General features: G+C 37.1%; 1 protein-coding gene across 1 annotated transcript; it reads left to right on the top strand.

Annotated features, from left to right (window-relative positions):
- Window positions 1-115: 115 nt before the first annotated feature.
- On the top strand, window positions 116-20049 carry LOC307166678 (FRAS1-related extracellular matrix protein 2-like). Its single transcript, XM_079885178.1, has 17 exons — window positions 116-475; window positions 3878-3982; window positions 4056-4224; window positions 4445-4632; window positions 6850-6980; window positions 7086-7241; window positions 7527-7830; window positions 10341-10472; window positions 11102-11433; window positions 13561-13753; window positions 14140-14244; window positions 14744-14871; window positions 15790-15924; window positions 17029-17155; window positions 17277-17464; window positions 18351-18497; window positions 18577-20049. The coding sequence occupies exons 5-17, from the start codon at window positions 6921-6923 to the stop codon at window positions 19066-19068; spliced, it is 2499 nt and encodes an 832-aa protein (XP_079741304.1). The 5' UTR covers window positions 116-475; window positions 3878-3982; window positions 4056-4224; window positions 4445-4632; window positions 6850-6920; the 3' UTR covers window positions 19069-20049.
- The last annotated feature ends 672 nt before the right edge of the window (window positions 20050-20721 follow it).

Raw genomic sequence — 20721 nt, 5'->3', positions numbered from 1 at the left:
ATTTGAATCCTGGACCTAATATGGTTACAAATATAAGCATAAGCGCAGCTCCAATTGAATCTACGAACTCTGTGAATAATCATTTTTTTCCGGGTGTGCAAGATCTCACTGAAGGGGCTCCTGCTGCAGCGAGAGCCGGTGTGGCTGGGGACCTTGATCTGCGGAGTTCACTACAGGTGGATGTGCTTTTGGAGCGGGACTGTGTCGCTGATGGGCTTGTTGAAGGCCTATCTTGCGGCGAGGACGTGGGATTGATCCGGCGTGATCTGCGAGTACAAGGGGCGATGGCGGGAGGAGTTCGAAGTGAGAACTGTGAGATGGTTGTCGGAGTGGATAACGGCTCCGTTGAAATAGGCGGGTGTGGTGTGAAAAAAGGTAAACACGCGGGACCGACATCAACCCAGCAAAATCGACGAAGGAAGAAAGGAGTTCGCATGAGAGATCAGCGGCTTGATGACACTTACCAGGAGCTGAGGTCAGTTACGGATGAATGTAGATCGACGCTGAAACAGAAAGAGCACCGGTTTTTTCAAACTGTAAATCATGCCAAAATTGTATGGAACACTAAATCTAAGCTAAGAGGAATTCTAGGTGGACACTTAAACATCCGGAGTCTGATGCCAAAGTTGGATCAAGTTCATATTCTTTTGACTGAATCAAATTTAGATTACATTTGTTTGAGTGAAACATGGCTTCAAGGTAATATCCCTACAAACATGGTAGATGTCCCTGGCTATGTCTGTTTTAGAAAAGATAGATCATCTGGTAAGGGTGGTGGGGTGTTGATCTATATTAGAGAAACGTTTAAATGTATAAGAGTTGATCTAAATACAGAAATTGAATGTTTAGCCTTAAAAGTGATACTTTCTCCTCGAATGCAATTTAATATTGTTGTTTTATATAATCCTCCATCACACACTCTTTCTTTTTATGATGATATGAAGGAACTATTGGAAATGTTTGATAATTCTATTGAAACAATATTTTATGGTGATTTTAATATAAATTGGGCAGATAAAAGTCGAAGACAAAAGTTAAAAATAATAATGTCCAAATTTAATTATGATCAGTTGATAAAAAAGCCGACAAGAGTGACCAGAACTAGTAAGACTTTGATAGATCTTATTTTTACAAATAGGGAAGAGCGTATTATAAAAAACTATAATCTACTGACAGGTTTATCAGATCATAATATGATATTAACAGTAAGGAAATTAACTAAACAACGACTAAAGCAATTTAAAAACCAGAGACCAGATAGAATTAAGTTTGGGATACCGAAATCTAAAGTAGGTCAATTTGAAATAGAGATCAATAACGCTGATTGGGATAATATATTACAGATAAATGAGGGAAACTTGTGTTGCACTTCCTTAACTGAAATTGTAACTAATTTGGTAAACAAATATTATATTCCTTTGAAATGCTCAAGGAAAATTGTATCATTACCATGGTTAAATAGTGATATTCGTAATCTTATGAAAAAAAGAGACCAAGCTTTAAAAACGGCATTATCTTCTAAATTAAATACAGATAATTTAATCTATAAAGGTCTCAGAAACAAAGTAGTACAAGAATTACGGAAGTCAAAAATATCACATTATACTCAAATAATAGAGAGTGCCAAAGGTCAAAGTACAACCCTATGGAAACAATTAAATAATTTAACAAATAAAACTCAAAAGCAGCAAACAATCAAAGAGCTACAAATAGATGGAAAAGTAATTGATGATAAAGGGTCTCTAGCATATGAGTTTAATACATATTTTATAAGTTCAGTAGATGAATTGGCTCAAAATTTTAAACCAATATCATTAAATAATAAGGTGGAGGATGAGCTACCAAATTCATTTTTTATTAAGGAGACTGAAGAAAATAGAATAACTGAAATTGTAAAGCTTCTACCGAATTCAACAGCAAAAGATGTTTACAATTTGGATATTAATTTGATAAAAAAATATAGCTCCGTGATGATAGCTCCATTAACTCATTTAACAAATGTATCAATTAGAGACTGTGTTTTCCCTAACACATGGAAAAAGGCTGTAGTTACACCACTCCTTAAATCAGGGGATCCAAGCCTGATTTCAAATTATCGACCAATATCAATCTTGCCAGTTATGTCAAAGGTTTTGGAGAAGGTTGTAGCTGAACAGTTAATAAACTATCTAGAGAGTAATAACTTCCTACATAAACATCAATTTGGTTTTAGAGCTCAGCATTCCACAGAAACAGCTATATGTTATTTCTTGGAAAAAGCTAGACATTCTTTGGATCAGGGACATGTGATGGGAGCAGTATTCATTGACCTAAAAAAGGCATTCGACACAGTTAACCACACTATTCTTTTATCTAAATTGAGTGCATTTAATTTTAGTAAACGTTCAATTGAGTGGTTTACCTCTTATTTAAATCTAAGAGATCAGTGTGTTAAAATTGAGGATACAAAATCATTGCTTATGAGAAATAAAATGGGCTTACCACAAGGCTCAATCTTAGGCCCCTTACTTTTTAGTTTGTTTATAAATGATCTACCATGTTGTTGTCCAGATGTTGAATGTCAGCTTTATGCTGATGACACAGTAATTTATACATCGGCTAAGTCATCTGCCAAGGTTGCTGCAATTTTAAATGAACAAATGGAAAGGATATCTATATGGCTCCAGGAAAATCATCTTACTCTGAATGTTAAGAAAACTGTCTTCATGTGCTTTTCTAATAGAAAGCAAAAAGATAAAGTAATAATTCGAGTAAATAATAAAGAAATAGAGGAGGTAGATGAGTTTAATTTTTTAGGTGTTGTTTTAGACTCACAACTTAAATTTGATAAACATATAAAAAAGCTCTCAAAAATGGTAAGGATTAACCTAAATTGTTTCAGACTTATTAGAAAATATATCTCAATTGAGGCAGCACATCTTTTTATGCATGCAATGATCTTGTCCCGCATTTCATACTGTATTACAGTTTGGACTCAAACAAGTGATTCCTTAATTAAAAAAATTGAAATGTTATATAATCGAGCTCTGAAAATAATGGATAAAAAGCCAAATCGATGGCATCACTGCAACGTTTTAAAAAAATTGAATATGCTAAGTTTTACAAATTTTAAAAATTTCTTATATATAAAATTGATTTTTAAATGTTTACACAATAAGGCACCATCTGTTCTATGTAACTTGATAAAGAGACAGGATGATATAAATAGAATCACTAGGAGTTCGGCAGGTGGGAATTGTAGGATTAATTTTCGTAGAACTACACAAGGGCAAAGAGCCTTTTCCGTTGAGGGCTCAAAACTCTGGAACCTGTTGCCGAATGAGTTTAAGGCAATACTTGAAATAAAGTCTTTTACACTAAAGGTAAAGCGGTGGTTTAAAATAAACCAGAACTGCACGCATATTTAAATGTAGTAATTTTTGTATGTAAAAGTATAATGTAATGTAAACGTTCTTTTTTAATGCTAGAGTCGAAAGCTCCATTTTAATATGTATAATTTAGGTAGGTATTTGAATGTCTATAAGTGACATATTGTGGTAGTTTTATTCTATGAGTAGTTTTTTTTTTTTTTTTTTTTTTTTTTTTTTTTAGAAAAGCCTTTCTAGGGACCTGAGATGCAAATTAGCTTTTGCTATACTCTCTATGTGCAATACATATTTTCCAGTTTTGACTGGGATCATGTTTTTTTGTACTGTCCCTATACAAATAAACTTATAAATAAAATAAAAATAAATAAAAAATCTAATTTCCAAACAGAAAAATGGTGCATGGGATGATCCTAATCGCCTATATGACAGAGGAATGAAGGTACAGCTAAAAGGGTATATTTATTTTATTTATCAACATTGACTGAAAATAGACAAATATTTGTCCTCAGGGAGGAGTTGGAAAGGCGAAAGAGGATGTTCCCCTAACTGCTTTTCTCCTTATATCAATGAACCATGCTTTGAAAGTCTACGAGCTGGGAAGTGATACAGAACTGGTAACATATTAACTCAAGTGACATCAATTCAATTCATTAACTACTGAATAAACAAACCTCTGTTTATTTCCAGAGAGCAGCTATTGACAAAGCAAAGTCTTATCTAGTTGGGCAGTTGGATGCTTTGGAGAGTCCTTATTCGCTTGCCATCACAGCTTATGCCTTGACCTTGCATGACCATCAAAGTGCAGAAGCCCGGCGAGTGCAGCAGAAGCTAAAAGACATTGCTAATTGTGACAGCAGTCAGTAATTAAATTATTACCAGCAATTTTACATCTTGAATTCTTTCTCTTAGAACATAATTCACTTAACATAGCAGAAGATATTCTCAAAAACTGCATGTCTATACACATAAAATATTTAATAAGTAAAGAATCACCAAAAAAATTTGGTCACAAGTTTTTTAGCTCATTTGTCATATTATCCAATTCATGCATAATATTTTCTCTCCTTTCTGCACAGAAAAGTGTTTTTGGAATGCCAAAGGTGGCAGAGGCGAATCAGTGGGTAAAGCTGTGGCTGAATCTGTGGAGACCACAGCATATGCTCTACTCAGTATGCTGTCAGTGAGTGACATGAAGACTGCTAAACTCGCAGCAAACTGGCTGACAGAGCAGCGCAAATATGGTGGTGGATTCCAGTCCTCACAGGTGGGTTGCGGAATTATATTAACTCTTTCCCCGCCAGCATTTTATTTTTATTTATTTTTTTTTAAAGTTGCCAGCCACTGCGAGCATTTTTGATCATTTTCACAAAAGTGTCATGGCCCCCAGAATATTTTGTTGTATGAATAGGCCTATCTGAACATGCAATATATCAAAAGAAAGAACAGACCCTCAGTTTTAAACAAACAAACAAACAAACAAACAAACAAATAAACAAGCAAAAAACATTTTAATAACACTTCAGTGTGGGTACGTTTTTTAAAAAAGCACAATTTTGAGACACAATAGCGTTTTGTAAAAGACTAAATCCAGATCAGATTCAGAACGGTGATCAAAATGGAGTAGATCGAGTCCATCAACATCCCCAAAGCTTGCACAGTCATATAGCTCATCCTGGGTCTACATTTCATTCATTAGCATTAGGCAGTTTTGATTTATATGCTGTTGATCGCATTATTTTACATATGCATATGATTAGCTTACATATGACAACGCATGTTTCTGCATTTTCTTCACATGTGTTTTGATTAGGAGATTCAGCAGTCTTTCAGAAGATGCCATAGCATCTGCCATAGCATCTTTATTTAAAATTAGACAAATCTGATATTATTTTAATCTCCAATCTGTTATTTAACAGTTGAGATAGTTCTTTAATGCTTCGCTAACTAGCAGAAGACACTAGCCGGGTTTAAATCCCAGTTGTGCAGGCGGGGGCATGTTGTCACACTGCGTTACAATGTGCCCCTATTAGAAATATGCTATTATATTCTATAGTATACTTTTATTAATTCTATTGAGAAAACATGAGAAAAAGGTGAATAAAGACTGAGAGTCAATGTTCAGAAATTACTAATTATTTATTTGTTTTGATCTATGTTGTATAGCTGTGTTTTCCTGTGTTCATAGTCCAAATTCCAAAATGAGTTTATATTTAATTATTAAAAAATGCCATTATTTTATATGAAAAAGTTATAATTGTATTTTATTGCGAAAATATTTTAGTTTGTCTTGTATATTTTTTTTTATTAGATCAGATAACATTTTAAGCTGTCATATGGTCATGTTACAATGTGCCCCTCACATGTTACAATGTACCCCACCTATGGGGCATGTTGTCACATTTCACTTCCATTCTTTTGGGGTATATCAAGAAAAAAGTATATACTGTATTAATAAAACAAACCCACATAATTGTACATGTGTGAAATTAATGTGGGAAAAAATAAATACTCTGAACCATAAGTAGGTTTACACAAACTGAGAAAGTCAAAAAGCGTTACTTTGTGCCCCGTTCTCCCCTACATCCAGCCGGTGGTTCTCTCAGAATAACCCCCGACAGGGTGATAAGGATCTAAATCAGCCTGAAGGGGGTTATTTTGAGAACAACCGGCTGGATGTACATTATCCCGCTTATTACACGGCTTCTTGCCACATAAGTAAATAATTAGACAAGAAATATTGGTCTGAGTTGAAATATTTTATTTAGTCTTTAAACACAAAGCTTTGCGGAGAGAGCCGTTGCAGCGCAGCAAGATCAAGCTAAACGGACATTTAAGGAATAGGGTATACAGTCATACCACTTATTACATAGCATTTCGCCACATAAATAATTATGGGGATTAGATATATTGATTTCAGATTAAACTGTTTTAAAATCGATACTGTTAATCGATAAAAAAAATATCGATAAATCGATAAACTGTTTTATTTTACAATACAATAGTCACAAAATGGCAGCAGCTGCATTTGTATGAAACAAGAGAGAGCGAGTCCACAATAGCCTACTGGATGGCATAATTAAATACACAAAATATTCATTTTGTTTTAATATTTTATTAGCTCACCAAACACAAAACATCCACAAAGAAAAACCGTTCCTTGCGCTGCTGACTTCAGTAACCCGGATGAGCCTGCGTTATCTGTTTTGAGCGGTTGTTATCTGGGAATAACATAACACTGGATGGCACTATTGACCAATCAGAATCAAGGATTCCACAAAGCCGTGTAATAAGTAAATATAACAAATACTAGCCTACTATATGAATACAATTATTTTTCAGTTTACCTATTTTATGCTGATTTAAATAGAAAAACAATTGTATTCCTAATAGTATTTGTCATATTAATATAATTTATGTTGATTTAAATATAATAAATACTACCAAGAATATAATTGTTAATATGGCAATTTCCCAACTGCAGATGTGGAGTTTAAAGAGGGAGAGACAGAGCACATTGTAGAGGTGGAAATCCTGTATGATGGTGTGCGAGAGATGAGAGAGGCCTTCACGGTCCACCTCAAACCTGATGAGAACATGGTAGCAGAAATTCAGGTACTCCAAAATATGCTTGCCCTGGAATATGGAAACAAGGTATATAATCTTGCTGTCTATTAGACCCACACTGTGTACATTATAGCTTCTCTTCCAAACCTTCAGGTCACCAAAGCCATCATCTACATTGAAGAGGCGAACAGTATGGCTGACGTGACCTTCCCCTCTGTGCCAGTGGTGGTGTCTTTGTTGCAGTACGATGATACAAGCAGGACGAGAGATACTCAGCCAGCCGCAGGATATCCCGTACTCTGTGTCACGGTAGGTTCACTATATAGGGAAACAATGAACATAAAAGATATCTATCTATCTATCTATCTATCTATCTATCTATCTATCTATCTATCTATCTATCTATCTATCTATCTATCTATCTATCTATCTATCTATCTATCTATCTATCTATCTGTCTGTCTGTCTGTCTGTCTGTCTGTCTGTCTGTCTGTCTGTCTGTCTGTCTGTCTCCATCATACAGTATATATATACATACATACAGTATATATACAGGATATACAGTATGTTAATTTATTTCTATATTTATTATAGTCATGCAACTCCAAGTATCCTGACTTTGACCGGACGGGCTCCATCTGTGTTTCGGAGCACATCAATAACACCCTGACCCGGTACCGCTGGCTGGTCAGTGCCCCTACAGGACCTGACGGTGTGACCAGCCCCATGAAGGAGGTGGATTTTGACACCTTCTTCACCTCCTCCAAAACAATCACATTAGACTCAGTGTATTTCCAGGCAGGCTCGCGTGTGCAGTGTGCAGCCCGGGCTGTCAACTCAAATGGGGATGAAGGCCTGGAGCTCACCAGCCCCATAGTTTCCATCAGCCAGGAAGACGGTGAGTTTAGTGGATTACAGAATTAGCACCAGTTTTAGAACATTTCTGGGCCAAAAAAATAAATGAAAATAAGATGAAAAGACAAGTGGTTGTCTGATTTAATTTTCTGATTTATTTTTTTATTTATTTTTTCTAGAGCTCTGCATCATTTTATCTTGATAAAATTTTAGCCTTGCTATGCTAAAAAAACGTCAGAATTGCGAGTTTATATCTCACAATTCTGACTTTCTAACGTGCCTTTCTGACTTTATAACTTGCAATTGCGAGTTTATATCTAGCAAATCTGAGAAAAAAAAGTCAGAATTACACTTTGCTGGACTGCGTTTAACTCCACTTTTAGACATAGACTTGCAAACTTACCTAAGCACTTTTTCTTTGGGGAAACACCACCGCCATTTTGAAGTGCATTCAACTTCAAAGGCCTAAAGAATGGAGCTTAAAACAAATTCATAAGTGAACTGAAAAACTTTAAATAACAAAGCATAACCATAGCAGATTCTAAGTGATTAAAGGGGGGGGTGAAACACTCAGTTTCAGTCAATCTCATATTAATCTTGAGTATAGAGTAGTATTGCATCCTTCATATCTCCAAAAAGTCTTTAGTTTTATTATATTTATAAAAGAAAGATAGGCTGTACCGAGTCTTTCCGGAAAAAAACGAGCGGCTGGAGGCGTGCCGTGTGGGCGGAGCTAAAGAATCACGAGCATACATACAGAACGCGTTTTTGCTTAGAAAAACGTGAGATGGGCAGTGAAATGGGGGAAACACAAGGTCTCGAGAGTTTTTTAAAAGTAGAAATGATTTTAACTTGAGCGCAGTGTTTTTAGAACACCATGTCATGTGTGAGTTTTACAACATTTGTGTGTGTTTACTCGTGGTTTATGAGGACATGAATTGGTTTATGGATTATTGTATGTGACTTAGCAGTAGCAAGCGGAACAGTTTTGCACATCAGACTAGTATTTTCATAGCCTGACTACGTCAGACTTCCTACTTCCGCTAATTTCATTTCGCTCCTGTAGTCAGTCTGAGATAGCAGCGTATCTTTCAGTTTTCCACCGGCCTGAAAACAGCCGGGCCAATCAACGAACAGAGGGCGGGCTGAGAGCCGTGACGTAGACGCTGATTGTACCGTGGTGGATGCGTACTTGCGTAGATTTACTTCACATAATCTGCAAAAGTCGTTCACAGCCATGTTCACTCCGGTATTTCGCTCGATGGTTTAGTTTTTGCATCATACATGTGTTTACAGTGGAAGTTAGATGCGGCTGAGCATGTGCATAACACACGCCATAACCAAACGTTATGTGATTGGCTTACGGGTAACCAATGATTTTAAACTTCAGACAAGCGCCCCCCCGCGAGAGAGAAAACACTTCTCTATTATGCTATTCCAGACTCTCTCTACGAAGCAAAGTGAAGTAGCAGAGTCTGGTATTACCAGGCTAGTATTTTCAGAGAAAAACAATGGAATAGTAGCGCATTTCAATGAAGAAGCGCGCTTTGTGTGAACGGCCCCTAGGTTTATTATGAAATAATTCATTTATTTCAACATATTTTCACACTCTTTGTGTATTGTTGTTTTGAGTGGTTTTACAATAAACAAACATACACCTACAGTGGCCAGCTAAACAAATGTATTTAGCACACACACACACCATACATCGCATGCTCCATAGATACATTAACTATACGTGATCATGTTGTTTAATTGCTGTGCTTACGCGCCGATAGCTAACAACACACAGACATTTGAAGCAGTTTTACTCACCGCCTGCGGTTCCAACGCACGACCGTGAACCTTTATCGTTGGGACTGCTCCATCCTTAAGCATTAGACGATCTGCAAATCCGGCAAATACTTCCCTAAAGCCGAGCACAGCGCTTTGATGGGCGTACTACTTTCGCTCTCTCGCTCTGGTCTACGGGTGCGCGCGCGCCTTTCCGGGAGAAGTGCCCTTAGGACCCGTATAAGGAAATTCCGCCCCATCTGACGTCACACATGACCACACTCGAAAAAAACTTTCCGAAACTTGTAACAAACCGGAAGGAGTATTTTTGGTACAGAAATACTCCATCAAACGTACAACTTAATTTTTGAAACTTTGTCCATGTTTAGCATGGGAATCCAACTCTTTAACAGTGTAAAAAACTCAGTATGCATGAAATAGCATTTCACCCCCCCCTTTAAGGGCTTAGGACGTTCCACCAGTAGTGGGCACTCGTGCAACGTAAATAATGGCATACATCCATGTGAATGAGACGGAGGGAAATTTGCATAAAAGGGCATAACATTTTTTACTTATTTGCAGCCCTTGTCTTAATGTGCATAATTCACACCCACTTATTGTGATCCAATCGGTTTCCAGTAGAAAACATTAAGTCCCATCTTACAAATTTAGCACATTTACTATTTCACTCAGAAATATATGGAAGTAAAATGGGTTGCAAACATTTTTTCATGCCCCTTTAATCTGCTGCTGTTTCATTTTTCTTCCTTTTGGCATCAGGTATGTGCCAGCCTCGGGTTGTTGGCACAGTTGGAGCTGAACCTTTCTCTGCCAGACTGCGCTACACTGGAGCAGAAGATCCAGACCATCCAAACCTCATTAAACTGACTGTCACCATGCCCCATATTGATGGTCAGTACACCTACTGTAGTGTAAGCAGATTTTGCTTATCAGACTGTCCAGCATATAGGAAATCATATACATTGATAAATCACAATGACTTTTATTTAACATGTTATATCAATTTTCATATTTTATCACAATTTTCTTCACATTGTTTTTTGCACACTTGTGGTATGACATTTTTGAAAAGCACAAATACTCTGTGTAGTCTCACAATTAATATATATATATATATATATATATATATATATATACACACAAATGTCTGTCAGATCAGATCAGATCAGTGTTATTTTAGTATTATTTATGTACTTTTATAGTTATGGTTAATATTGTGAATTAGATTTTTTTTTTTAGATTTTCCATTTTCATTGTAATTTTAGTTTAGGTTTTTAAACTTTTTATGTAGTTTTGTAATTTTTTATTAGTTTTTGAGTTTTTTATATTTCTATTTAGCTTTAATTGATTTTTGTTTCAATTTTTGTTATTTTAGTACTATTTATAGTACTCACCATTTATTTATGCATGCATGCTTTATTCCAGTGTCAAAAAATATTTTCAATATTTTTAGTTTGACTTTTAGTTAACAATAACAACAGATACTCCATGTTACATCATCTGCCTCATTCCATTGTTAGGTATGTTACCTGTAGTCTCCACTCGGCCGCTCTCCAACTTTGAACTGACCCTGAGTCCAGACGGCACGCGTGTTGGAAACCATCGCTGCTCAAACCTGCTGGACTTCACAGAGGTGCGGACACGCTACGGTTTCATCTCCAACGCCACCCGCAATCCAGATGCCATTGGCGGGACTGCGCCCTACCAGTATAGCACGACCCTCAGGGGACAAAATACCCTACGTTTCTATCGAAATCTGCATCTGGAGGCATGCTTATGGGAGTTTGTCAGCTACTATGACATGTCTGAACTGCTCAACGATTGTGGAGGGAACATCGGGACTGATGGACAGGTGAGGAAAGAGAAGAAAACTATTTAATTACATTTCATCATGCCTTTAGCATCATCAGGTCAAATACACTACCGTTCAAAAGAAATTATTTTATTTAGCAAGGATGCATTAAATTGATCAAATTGACAGTAAAGACAAAGATTTCTATAAATAAATGCTCTTCTTTTAAATTCATCAAAGAATTCTGAAAAAAAATATCATGGTTTCCACAAAATTGTTAAGCTGCACAACTGTTTTTTAACATTGATAACAGTAAGATATGTTTCTTGAGCACCAAATCAGCATATTATAATGATTTCTGAAGGATCATGTGACACTGAAGACTGGAGTAATGATGCTGAAAATGAATGCATCACAAGAATAGACTTTCAATAACTGCAGCCTTTGATTAGAAAACGAGACTTCCTTTGAACGGTAGTGTAAGAATGTATTTTGTGCCCTTAAAAGCGGCTAACATCGCTCTTTTGTTTTGTTTCAATGTCAATTCCGGAATGTATTTAATTCGTTTCAAGGTTAGACTCCTGCTCTTGATATATGGATTTCCAGTCTATGCCAAACATATTAAACTTATTTCACAGTTGTGAGATCAGATCACATCAAACCATTATGCTGTGGCAATCCGTTTTAGCTTATTGACAAAGGCATTTGCTTTATGTACCTCAAGTTTAAGCAGCCCACTATTTGTCTTTCGCCAACAATGAGTCAAAACTGACCTTTAGATCATAAAAAAAACTTCTCTTTTTTTTCTGTTCTTCCCTTTTAACAGCTAGCTTGGAAAGGGTAGACCTTAAAACAAGCTTTGAAGAAAACTGTTTACATGCCTGTTTGAGCCAGTCGCTCATCTTCACCATGGACACAGGCTCTGTTGGTTTACTCTGCAGTTAATGAAAGTGGACTAGTGTCAGGATGGACGGGTGTACAGGCCACATTCAAGTTCAGTGAAGTCGATCTGCGAAGTTATCCAAAACACTTTCTTAAAGAGTTAGCAGTTAGTGGACTATGCTGCAGTGCATTACAGCTAAAGTACTTTTAATTTGAGTTTACTGCAAATCTTTTAGGATACATTTTTCTATTAGAAATGTGTGATTCTGACTGTCAATGTAATTTTGAGAGTTACATGTTTTTATTTCAATTCATTTATAATTTCTTTTCAGTGTAAACCAGTCTATGGGGTAAACTGATGAGGCTTGCAGAGTTAACGTAAAGCAAGAGCAACAGCACCATCTGCTGGTGGCACATATGTACATACAGTCATTCCAAAAGCCTTTTGCTTCTCTTAAAGGAACACGCCGACTTTTTGGGACTTTAGTTCGTGGTGAGGAGCAGCTCAGAGTTGGAGTAAATCACTCCGCAGAAGTAGCAGTGCTTCGCCTTTTGAGAATATAGTTCCTAGTATGTATACGGTTAGAAGATGGCTGTGTCTCATGTGACCTTGTTATTTGTACATGCTGTGACTATACAAATCACAACATGTAAATAGGAAAATTTTGGCATAATTTTGTCACTTATTGGGAGCAGTATGCTAGCTGGAGCCATTTACCTCCAGTCTTTGTGCTAAGCTAGGCTAGCAGTGGGTCGGACAGAGTTACGGCACGCACAGAGATGAAAGGGGTATGTATGGACTTATCTAACTCTGGGGGATACGGTGAATAAGCTAAAGTCCCAAAAAGTCGGCGTGTTCCTTTAACATAGTTAAGATTTTATTTTGGCAAACAAAGTATAATATTATATGTGTAATAATCATGAGGTTAGAAGTCTAATTCTCATGTGCTAAATTATTTGAGCAAACACAGAACGACCTTATAATGTCATGTTTATTGTTTTGTTTTTCGGGACTAAAAAATATGTAGGTTCTTTTTTGTAACCAAAAACAAATCTTTTAAGAAAGTTTCAGGGAGGTTTTTGTGACAACCTGTACATAACTCTCTTACAGTTATTTTTACTGTAGGTTTTATTTTTATAACCATACATTGGGAACTAAAGGGAACATTCTATTTACGTAAAGAAAGAGTTCCTGACTAATTAACAGAGAACGTTAGTATGTTCATTCTGGGTAGGTTCCCAGGTAGGTTCCAAAAACTGTTATCTGGGTAGTTACTAGAGTATTGACCTTTCTGTCCTGTGTAGGTGCTGAACCTGGTGCAGTCTTATGTGACCCTGCGTGTGCCCCTGCACGTGTCATACGTGTTCCATTCACCTGTTGGCGCTGGTGGTTGGCAGCACTTTGACCTGCAGTCGGAGCTGCGTCTCACTTTTGTTTATGATAATGCCATCTTGTGGAGAGATGGCACTGGTAGTCCACCAGAGGCTGAATTACAAGGCAAGACAGCACAATTTTCTATTTGAATATATTTTAAAATGTAATTTATTCCTGTGATGCAAAGCTGAATTGTCAGCATCATTACTCCAGTCTTCAGTGTCAAATGATCCTTCAGAAATCATTATATGCTGATTTGATGCTCAAGAAACATTTATTTATGGTGAAAATTTTTTTGTTTTTAATGTTCTTTTTGTTGTTGTGGAAACTGAGATACATTTTGTTTCGGGATTCTTTGATGAATGGAAAAACAGAAAACAGTTTGACAATAGAATTCATTTGTAACAATGTATAAGTTGTTATTGTCACTTACAAAAAATCTTACTGATCCAAACCTTTTGAACAGTAGTTTATATGGATTTTTTCATTATGTGAAATTTATTTTTTAGGGGCCCTCTATCCTACAAGCATGCGCATAAACGAACAAGGTCGCTTGGTAGTCAACTTCCGTACAGAAGCACGTTTTCGGGGGCTCTTTGTTACTGCACATTCAGGTGTGTTATAACTTATTAAGCATATTAAATATACAAAAGGTACCTGTAAAATGATTTCATCTGGTTCTAATATTTGTCTTTCATTTGCTTTTTTTTTGCTTTTTTGGATCACAGCTTCATGAAAGCAATTATACAACTGGATGAATCTGTGAAGATAAATCCTTGTCATAAGTCACAAGAAATTATATTTTGAATATAGAAAATGAAGCTTATTTTTGGAACCAGCTCTTGTTATAACTCTATTCTTATAACTGTAATTCAATTAAAATAATTGTAAAGTACCTTTGTAAATAACAGTTGATGCCAAATGTAATGTTTGAGTATTTTCAAATTTTTATGAATTAATATTAAAAAAAATTGATTTGGGGGTGAATTAAGATACCTTTCTTTTGAAATTTGTTCATATAATGGGTCAATTCATTGAAACTTGTAACGATGAGGCAGTGTCATGTGATTTTACTTGTGTTCAATCAGAATAATAACATTTCTGTTAACACAGCCTCCCTTATGACTTCCATGGTCATGTGTGCGGATCACCCTGGGCTGACCTTTAACCTTAGCTTGGTGAGAAGTGAGCCAACATACAACCAGCCAATGCAGCAATGGACCTTCATCTCTGATTTTGCTGTAAGTCTTCAGGGTGTCTGATTTTTCTGCATTCAAAGCAAAGTCTGCTCTTGATACTATGGGCCCTATTTTAACGATCTAAGCGCATAGTCTAAAGCGCAGGGTGCAAGTGCACTTAGGGCATGTCCAAATCCACTTTTGCTAGTTTAACGACGGGACAAATGGTCAGCGCGTCAGGCGCATGGTCTAAAAGGGTTGTCTCTATTCTCTTATTGAGTAATGGGTGTGTTTTGGGCTTTACGTGCAATAAACCAATCAGAGTCTCATCTCCCATTCCCTTTAAATGCCAGTTGCGCTCGCGCCATGGCAGATTCGCTACTTACACTAAGGAATTTGATAGTGGAAAGACCAGACAGCTCCAGAGCACAAACAGATCTGCTCATGCGAGAGGTTAAAGCGTGTGAGCAGACCATCTACGTACGGGACAAGCCAGATTCCACCATATCTTTATGTACACAATAATAATCTTTTACATTGTAATCCTTTTATTTTTAATATTTGGCATGTTTGTGTGCTGCTGTGCGTCCCTGTGTGTTTAATAAGCAGAGTGTACGCACGTTGTGGACCATTGACTTTAGATGCACCATTGACTTTAGACCAGGTTTCAGTTGGTCAATGGCGCAGTCTATTTCTGTTGCCTCAAAATAGCAATGCGCCATCAATGCGCCAGAACACACCTCGTTTTCAGACCAGCACGCCCATGGGCGCACAAATGGGCGCAAATGCATATATAAACAACGTGGTGCAGTACAAGAAAATGATAACTGCATCAGGCTGAAACTAGCAAAAAACACTTGCGTTGCGCCTGGCGCTGCATTGCGCCAAGTGTATGATAGGGCCCATAATGTTCATGATTGTATTTGTCATTATTGGGTCTTTTACTGTCTTTCCTGATAAGTGTTAAATACTTTCCTTCAGGTGAGGGATTACTCAGGAACTTACACAGTGAAACTGGTTCCCTGCACGGCTCCTCCCAGTGTCGAGTATAGCTTCCGTCCTGTGTGCCATCCCAGAGAGCCAATTACCTTTGATCTGGACATACGCTTCCAACAGGTCAGTACTGAATCACAAGCACTCATCAAAGGGTTCACGTCAGTGGCTGTATAGCCGAGCTCAGAGTTTTCCTTCTGTGTGTCTAGGGTACTTAAAGCTTGCAGGGACCACATCATACATACTGCAAAGCCTGCATTACAGTTTGACAGGTTTACAAAACAATCAATTCTGAAAAGCAGAACTTGGCACAGTCAAAACTGATTAATTGTTGATTCAAACCTCTTTCAGCAGCTGTCGGGGATGAGTAGAGTGCAGTTTCGACGGTTTTAAAATTGCAGATGTCCTGGTCAGGCCAGTGTGCACATGATGATGGACAGGAGTTGTCCCATAATCGATTTCAATTAAGTCATTCAACTGTGCTCTCACAGTTAGTTATATTTATAAAGAGCCTTTGAGTCGTTTCACACCACAGGTATAATCCACATTTTGAGAGTTGGGTTGCTTTCCCACTCTTTACTGTAGATACAACTTACTGTATATTTATGACACTTTGGCATAGCGATCACTTGAATATCCAGCTACAAGTGCCATGTGTTTAGTAACGTCATGATTGAGTTTTGTTTATTAACCAAGTAGACTATAACATTTAGAAGTTTGAAAACCGCCGAGCTGACCCTAATCCAGCCCAAATTTTGTCAAAATTTTGCCAAAATTTATTTTGTTGGCAACACTGCCAACAAGATAAAGTCATAAGAATCCCCATCTACTGAATTAGCTTTATCTCTATCTCTCCTCTCCACCTATAGCTGGTGTGTGGTGAGCGCACTGGCGCCGTTGTACTGTGGCTGCCATCGTATCATCCAAGTGGATGCTGCACACTGGCGGTGGTTGAGGGGAGACCCCTGTTATGACTGTAAAGTGCTTTGGGTGTGCAACAATACACAGTAAAAGTGCTATGTAAATGCCTCCATTCAGTCATTCATTCATAAGTGAAACTTAAGTCATAATTGCAACTTATGTTCAATAAATTGTCTCTTTGGACTTTCATAGTACATCAAACTCTATTTCAAAATCTAGTAAAATTATAATTATATAATATATGATACTATAATTTTCTGTTAAATGAAGTTTAGTTCAAAGTAATGTGCATGTTATTCCCTTTAGGTGAGTGATCCAGTGCCAGCAGAGTTCAGTCTTAACACACAGATGCTCCTACTTTCAAAGAGGACTCTCTGGTTGTCAGACGGCTCCATGGGCTTTGGTCAGGAGAGTGATACTGCTTTCTCAGAGGGTAAAATGCTAAAAACAACATTTTATTCATATATGTGATTTGATCCTGTGACCAAAGTAAAGATTTATGAGAACTGAAGTATGACACATCTCACTAATTCAGGGCTGTTGCATTTCTCTAGGAGATGTCATCTACGGCCGTGTAATGGTAGATCCTGTTCAGAATCTTGGAGACTCGTTCATCTGTAACATCGAGAAGGTGTTCCTTTGCACAGGGGCGGATGGATACATCCCAAAGTACAACCCTGACAACTTTGAGTACGGCTGCTTAGCTGATTCACCATCTCTTTTGTACCGATTCAAGATCATTGTAAGTATTGACACAAACTTTGCATAAACAGTTGGAATTTTTTATTTTAATATTTACTTTTAAAGTTTAAATCAATTGTAAAAAAGATTCATTAATATAAATGAATATTTACTTTTTAGTATGTTTTTGAGAAAAACTAAAACTAAAAAACACTTACATCCAGTTGCATTAAAGAAATACATACAAACAGCTAATTGTAGTTACAATTAATCATATTTAGAAAACAGACATAGAATACAATTAAACATCATAAATGTTGTTTAACTCTTTCTTCGCCAGCTTTTTTAAAAACGTTGCCAGCTAGCACCTGCATTTTTTATCATTTTCACAAAATTATCATGGCCCCCAGAACCATGTATTCTTTTTTTTATCAACACTTGAATGTGGGCAAGTTTCATAAAAAAGCAACATTTTGAACAAAAAGCTGAGAAAATCGGGTTTTTGTCAAACACTACATCCAGATCGGCCTCAGAACGATGATCAAAACATATACTGAGTCCATCAACACCTATACCTTCAAGTCCTATACCTTTTCCTGGTCGACATTTCATTAGGTAATATTAGGCGGATTTGATTTTTATGCTGTTTAACGTTTGTGTTAGGCTCCTTTTCCCAATGCTTCTTCGCTTGTTTTGGGATCTGGAGCTTCTGTACTCTTATAGAAGATGCGTAATTGCGCCCCCTACCGTATAACACTGAAAACATGGATTGACAGAAAATTGCCAATGGTGGGGAAAGAGTTAATAGTTTTAGTTTTAATTAACTATACCACTGTTCAGGATTGAGCATGGAGAACAACATGCATGGAGAACAACATTGGCTTTGCGTTGATTTCAGGATCATTTGACAGTGTAACATATAAGTTTGAACTTAATCTGCTTTACAGGACAAAGCTCAGCCAGAGACTCAGGCGAGAACATTTGGTAGCATTAGTTTCAATGCTTTCCTCGCTGTAGATGATCCTCAAGCGCTGGTGCTGGTAAGGCAGCCAGGCTCTGATGGCTTTAGGATGGATTGCACAGCTTTGTTTCAGGTGAGATGCACAAAACAGCTGGCACATTAAGAATCGTTGCGATCATGTTATGATGCTAACACTGTAACACTCCTCCCAGGTGTCGGCAGGCAGGGAGTGGTACATTCACACCATCTACACCGTCCGGTCCAGAGACAACGCAAATCGGGGCATTGGGAAAAGGAGCCTTGACTATCATTCTATGACACACAGCCATTCAATTTCCAAAAGGTCAGCCAGCAGCGTTCCAGATTTGGCTCAGGATATTGGTGCAGAAAATAATCGTGGCACAAACATCTTGCATATAGCGCTGGACCGCAGCACTCAAAAACAACCCAACCTTCACAAGGAATCCCAAGCGGAGGGTGTCGTTCCCAGAGAACTGAATCACAGGGACTCTAGTGACGACCGGCTTGTCTTGATAATAGGAATCTTGGTAGGTCTTCTCTTCACCATCCTCCTTGTCGTTCTCGTTGTTCTGGTGGTGCGATCTAGGCGGGAGAAGAACGTCACGGAGCCCCCCAAAAGCTCCAACAGCACAGAGCCCATGATGACGCAAGTCCTCGATAGCAACAACAGTTCAGAGGTTTGATTTCCCAACAGTGGAACCCCCTATTCAAATCACTTTTTGTTTGCAAGTGCCTCTTTTTGTTTATTTGCTTGGGCACGCAAAGACACATAGTGACTCGGAGTGGTTGCTCTCTACCTCTCCTCGGGATTTTGACAGTCCGAAAGTGTACTTGAATTTCAGAAGCACTTCTGTTGTCACTGCTTTAATAATTGTTTGAAGTCTGAATCTTTTGCCGAGAGAGTCTTGTATACTACTGCTAATGTTACTACTGCTTGATGGCATTAATATTCATCCAAATGAAAGTTTTACTTTTATATCCAAAGGTGCTAGATGAAAGAACGGTATTATGGAAAAGGATGATATTGTATAGGTGGTTTTAAGTCACTGATCATTTTTATTGGCTTGTTATTATTATATGGATGAATGAATTGTACTATATACTGGATGGGTGATTTTTTTTTATTACATTTATGTGTTGTTTTCCCACTGCTATTTCTACTTTGCAAAATAAATATACTGTAGTACAATAACTTCAGTAACATCAAACTAGCTTTCAAACTAACTTTTGCTATTATCAAGAATGAGATTGTTTTATTTTTGGCAAAACAACAGTACATTAGTAGTCTATTCCTTTTCTGTATTTTACGTATTTATGGTCAATACGTTTGCATGGTTTTATTTTTATTTTGTATCTATACTTACTGTGTAAAAATGTATCATAGTGTATTATAAGTCAGATAAAATGTTGGGGGAACTGATCAAATGATTTTGCTTTGTTGCGTTTCTTTGACACGGTACACAATAGACCTCATTTCCAGCAGCGCCATCTTTTAACGGGAAGGAAAGCGAGGCTGTGAGGGATAGACATACATCTCTTCAATGGATGGTACTGTTATTTAATGTTTTGGATTGTTCTCTAAACATATTTTCCCCCAAAAAATTCAGGAGACAACAAACTCCAGACAGCATGAGGTGTGGAAAAAGTGATCTAGGAGCTTTTTTTTAATTAATTTTTTTACAGTGGATGCCATTGAAAACATGGTAAGCCTCGCTTTCATACCTGTCATGGCACTGCTCTGAATAGGGTCTATTAGCCTCTACTCTGGTGACCACCTGGTTATTGCTCTGTTGCAGGACAGTAGATGTGATTTCGAGTGAATGCGGGACATGTGTGTGAGAGAAAAGTTCACTGCTATTTTACCATACAAATATACTGATATTTTTTACATTAGTTGTAAAGCCTATTTGCCATCAATTTGGATAATAACGTTTTAAATCACCAAATAAACTTGACTGGCACTTAATTTGCCCAGGTTCGAGTGATACAATGTAATTTAGTCTATGGGACCTATTCAGTCTATACTAGTTCTAAATATAATGAACTGAATAAAAGGCTAGTAGCTTTTTATTCTAAAATAAATTCCCTTAAGTAGTGGCAAGTTTATTTTCCTTTATTAGATTATGTAATCATTAAATGCATTTACTGGATTCAGTGCATCTTGAACTTGTATTTGTTGATTTTAATAAAAACAAGGAACTCTGATTTCACTGTAAAAACTTTCATCCCCTTTTTTACTTTCATTTTTAACAACAACGTATATTTCTTTGGGGAAAACCAGTAAACATGTGCCTAGAGCACCTCCAAGGGCACCTCATATAAAACACAGGAGATAT

This window comes from Squalius cephalus, assembly GCF_949319135.1.
Source record: "Squalius cephalus genome assembly, chromosome: 11".
In the NCBI taxonomy this organism is placed as follows: Eukaryota; Metazoa; Chordata; class Actinopteri; order Cypriniformes; family Leuciscidae; genus Squalius; species Squalius cephalus.
The sequence above is the reverse complement of the archived record's forward strand: the minus strand, read 5'-3'. Positions and strand labels throughout refer to the sequence as shown.

Coding starts and splice junctions, on each gene's coding strand:
- LOC307166678 (XM_079885178.1), top strand. CDS start 6,921: ATGAGAGAGGCCTTCACGGTCCACCTCAAACCTGATGAGAACATGGTA. Junction 11,434..13,560: donor ACATCGGGACTGATGGACAG/GTGAGGAAAGAG, acceptor TGTCCTGTGTAG/GTGCTGAACCTGGTGCAGTC. Junction 15,925..17,028: donor TGGACATACGCTTCCAACAG/GTCAGTACTGAA, acceptor TATTCCCTTTAG/GTGAGTGATCCAGTGCCAGC.